Consider the following 4273-nt stretch of genomic DNA (forward strand, 5'->3'; position numbering starts at 1 on the left):
TCTTTTCCTTAGGAGTTCTAGTTTTGCAAGCTTGCGCGTTTAAAGTAGGAGGTATACATTCGGGTAGTTGGTAAAGCAGCAACTTTAGGATAGCTGTGCAGAAACTCATGTATTCTCAACTTTTCCAGACGTGATCGGAAGAACTCCCAAAACTGGCTTCAGCCCAAAGGGCTCAGATGGGAAGGGCCAGGTCAGCCGTGGGGTTTCCCCATGCATGTGTGTTTCCTGCTGAGACCTGTTCTAGATCCGCTGGTCCCAGTGCGTGGTGTGCCCAGGAAATGTCTACTTGTCTTATTGATTCTGTTTGTTCGTTTGTTTGTGAACTCCTTAGATTTTTATTTTAAGGGGGGACGGGGTCTGGGAGCGGTACCCGAGGTTTGCAAAGCTGGAGGGAGTCGAGGGAGGGGAGGAAGAAGGAGGAGGTAGCAAGTGGTGCGCTAAAGAAGTGGCTGTTTGGAAGGGTAAGTCTGTGGCTGTGTCTCTTTCAGGACACCATCCAGCAGTTGGAAAATGAGCTTCGGGGCACAAAGTGGGAAATGGCTCGTCATTTGAGAGAATACCAGGATCTCCTCAACGTCAAGATGGCTCTAGATATCGAGATAGCAGCATACAGGTACCGTGCTCGCGGCGGACGTGGCCGAAATGGTAGCCGCACTGTAGAGGCCGTTTAGGCAGGAACCTTCACCACTTAAGTTAAAGCAAGCAGGTTGCAGGAGTCTTAAATCAGTGCCTGGTTTTCTTCTTAATTAAAAAGTAATTAAAGAATCGCAACTTTTTATGCAGCTTTAAAAGAGTAAACAGTAGTTAAAGTGTTTGAATAAAGTGTTTAGAGGAAGAGCGCCGATTAATTTCAGTGCTTATGCCTAAACTTTTTTATTTTAGTGAAACAATTGTTTTCAAATATTTGAAACAAAAACAGACTTTTAGTTTTTAATATTTCATCTAGTGCTTTCAGCTTTTCAACTGTGTAATGTCAAGGACAAACACCAGGACGTCCCATTTCTCGTTCAGTTACAGCTTACTATTGCCATCATCTGGCTGAGAATAAATATGATTGATACAATATGCATTTTTTAATTTAGATTTATGTTATAGATCTAGCTATACATCCAGAGAAAGAGAAGAGATTATAAATATATTAACTGATGTCACCTTGCTGTTGACTAAGTTCACAGGTGAAAATCCTTGACGAAATAGTTATTTTTGGGGGGGGAGGGGCTGTTTTTATTTTTGTTTTTTTACCAGTAAGATCATTCATATTACAAGAATAAATTGCACTCAGCTCAGAGCCATCTGTCCTTTCCGGGAAGCTGAATAGTTATATAAAATAGACACTTTATGATTAGAATCGCAGACCAGTTTATAACTCGATATGCACTTATTAGTACCTAGCTGTGATATATTAGCTCGAATTCTAATATATTCTAAATAGCTTTGTAAAATTTTTGAATGTTCGCTAAAAGACATTTAGTATACATCTTGAAAGTCCAAATGCTCAAGAACGTCACTTAAGGCCTTTTTGGCCTCTAGGGAGCTTCTCAGCACATTCATGTTGCACCAAATGGATTGCGGCAGAGCTGAGATTTGGTAGCTGGGTGTAGTGAGTGGACTGTTGGGCGTGGTTAGTTACTGCATTGGGTGACTGGCGGATTGTCCCTGAGCATCTGTTTCTGTCATTGAATACGACACAATATACTAGTGAAAGGATAGCCAAGTGTTACTTCAAGTGATTCTATTTATCCAAAGGTACCTACCACGTTACACATACTGGAATGAAGTTCAGAAGACCCGATGAGATTTTAATTACGTCTTGCCTTCTTTGATTCTCTCCTTAGGAAACTCCTGGAGGGTGAAGAGACCAGATTTAGCACATTTGCAGGAAGCATCACTGGGCCGCTGTATACACACCGACAGCCCTCCATCACAATATCCAGTAAAATTCAGAAAACCAAGGTAGAGGCTCCCAAGCTAAAGGTCCAACACAAATTTGTCGAGGAGATCATAGAGGAAACCAAGGTGGAAGATGAGAAATCAGAAATGGAAGAAGCCCTGACGGCCATTGCAGAGGAATTGACAGTTTCCATGAAAGAAGAGGTCAAGGAAGAAGAGGCTGAAGAAAAGAAAGAGAAAAAAGAAGCCGAAGAAGAAGTTGTAGCCGCCAAAAAGTCTCCAGTGAAAGCTACTGCACCTGAACTTAAAGGAGAGGAGGAAGAGGCCAAAGAGGAAGAGGAGGAAGAGGAAGGAGCTAAATCAGACCAAGCTGAGGAAGGAGGATCTGAGAAGGAAGTTTCTAGTGAAAAAGAGGAAGGTGAGCAGGAAGAGGAAGGAGAAACAGAGGCTGAAGGTGAAGGAGAGGAAGCCGCCGAAGCTAAGGAGGAAAAGAAAATGGAGGCCAAGGGTGAAGAAGTGGCTCCCAAGGAGGAGCTCGTGGCAGAAGCCAAGGTGGAGAAGCCGGAGCAAGCCAAGTCCCCGGTGCCAAAGTCACCAGTGGAAGAGGTGAAGCCCAAAGCAGAAGCTGCAGCCGACAAAGGAGAACAGAAGGAGGAGGAAGGGAAAGTGGAGGAAGCAAAGAAGGAAGAAGCAAAGGAAGCTCCCAAGGAAGAGAAGGGAGAGAAAAAGGAGGAGAAGCCAAAGGACATGCCAGAGAAGAAGAAGGCTGAATCCCCAGTGAAGGAGGAAGTCGTGGAGGAGGTGGTCGCCAAATCAGTAAAGGTGAGCTTGGAGAAGGATGCCAAAGAGGAGGAAAAGCCACAGCAGCAGGAGAAGGAGAAAGAGAAGGAGAAGGAGAAGGAGAAAGCGGAAGAGGTGGGGAAGAAGGAGGAGGGAGCTTTGAAGGATTCCAGGAAGGAAGACATAGCCATCAACGGGGAGGTGGAAGGAAAAGACGAGGTAGAGCCGGAAGCTAAGGAGAAGGGCAGTGGGGGAGAAGAGAAGAAAGGGGTTGTCACCAATGGGCTAGACTTGAGCCCAGCAGATGAAAAGAAGGGTGGTGATAGAGGTGAGGAGAAAGCGGTGGTGGCCAAAATGGTAGAAAAAACCACCAGTGAGGGGGGAGATGGTGCTACCAAGTATATCACCAAATCTGTAACCGTCACTCAAAAGGTCGAAGAGCACGAAGAGACCTTTGAGGAGAAGTTAGTGTCTACTAAAAAGGTAGAGAAGGTCACTTCACACGCCGTAGTAAAGGAAGTCACCCAGAGTGACTAATAGACGAGTCCATCGCAAAAGGTTAAGCCATATGACAATTTCAAAATGCATGTGATTGGCAGCTTCAAAGCAGAACGGGTTCTCCCATGGGGGCTCCAGACATTGTATTTTACTTTGTGCAATATGAGGGACCTGCATGCAAGCTCAGGGGGCTCCCTCCCCAGTGTTTGGGCGATTCGAATGCATGACATTGTATGTACCTGGGGAAGTGGCCAATTTCCTAAGCTGTTGGAAGGGGGGCGCTTGGGGGGATGTCTTGAGGTATATTATGCAAAGAACCAACTGAGCCAAAAATAATAAATGAAACACAGAACTCTCTTAGCCTTAAGAAAGCTATATATGAATAATTATGTTTACCTCACTGGTGCATTTAAAAAGGACTTTTGTTCATGGGAGAACCTCGTTGACATGCAGTTTGCAACTTTTCATTGATTGATGTTAAGCGTCACAGCAGTAGTTGCTCAATAAAGGTCATATTGGAAACATAGTCAGTTGCTTGGTGTCATGTCATTTCAAAGTGAATTCTCCACCACTTGACCCTTTCTTTCCCCAGAGCAGATTATTTGGGGGATTATAAGCAACTTGCATTTCTTATCACTATTTCCCTGAGAGCGGTTACTGGGAAAACATAATTGACAAAAACATTTTCAGGTGTCAAAATCTTTACTTAGCCCAACCTTCATCCCAAAATTTTTAAATTATATTTTTGAAATAAAAATAAAAGCATCTGGGCTTCCCTGGTGGCACAGTGCTTGAGAGTCCGCCTGCCGATGAAGGTAACATTGGGCGGGGGGGCATGGAAGTCTTCAACCTCCAGGTGTTTAGATCCCAAACTGGAACTCAGAGAACCTCAAGGTGAGAGGGGGCAATAAAGGAGCCTTAACTTGCTCCTATGGGGTTGGGACACAAAGGACCTCATGGCATTTCTATCAATGTGTCCAGAAGAAGCAGGACTGGAACCTCTAACAGTCTTAACAAGAAACCTCCAGCCTCAGATGCATGGTTCTGGTACACACACACACACACACACACACCACACCACACCACACCACACCACACCACACCA

At 44.7% G+C, this 4273-nt stretch overlaps 1 protein-coding gene across 1 annotated transcript in view; it reads left to right on the forward strand.

Moving 5' to 3' along the window:
• Positions 1-3207, forward strand: part of NEFM (neurofilament medium chain) — a 5193-nt gene extending 1986 nt beyond the window's left edge. Inside the window, exons 2-3 of the mRNA XM_024747768.1 lie at positions 489-613; positions 1836-3207. Of these exons, the coding sequence (XP_024603536.1) occupies positions 489-613; positions 1836-3207 (1497 nt within the window). The remainder of the gene's footprint in view (positions 1-488; positions 614-1835) is intronic.
• The last annotated feature ends 1066 nt before the right edge of the window (positions 3208-4273 follow it).

Source organism: Neophocaena asiaeorientalis, unplaced genomic scaffold, assembly GCF_003031525.2.
Source record: "Neophocaena asiaeorientalis asiaeorientalis breed wild unplaced genomic scaffold, Neophocaena_asiaeorientalis_V1.1 scaffold429, whole genome shotgun sequence".
Lineage (NCBI taxonomy): Eukaryota > Metazoa > Chordata > Mammalia > Artiodactyla > Phocoenidae > Neophocaena > Neophocaena asiaeorientalis.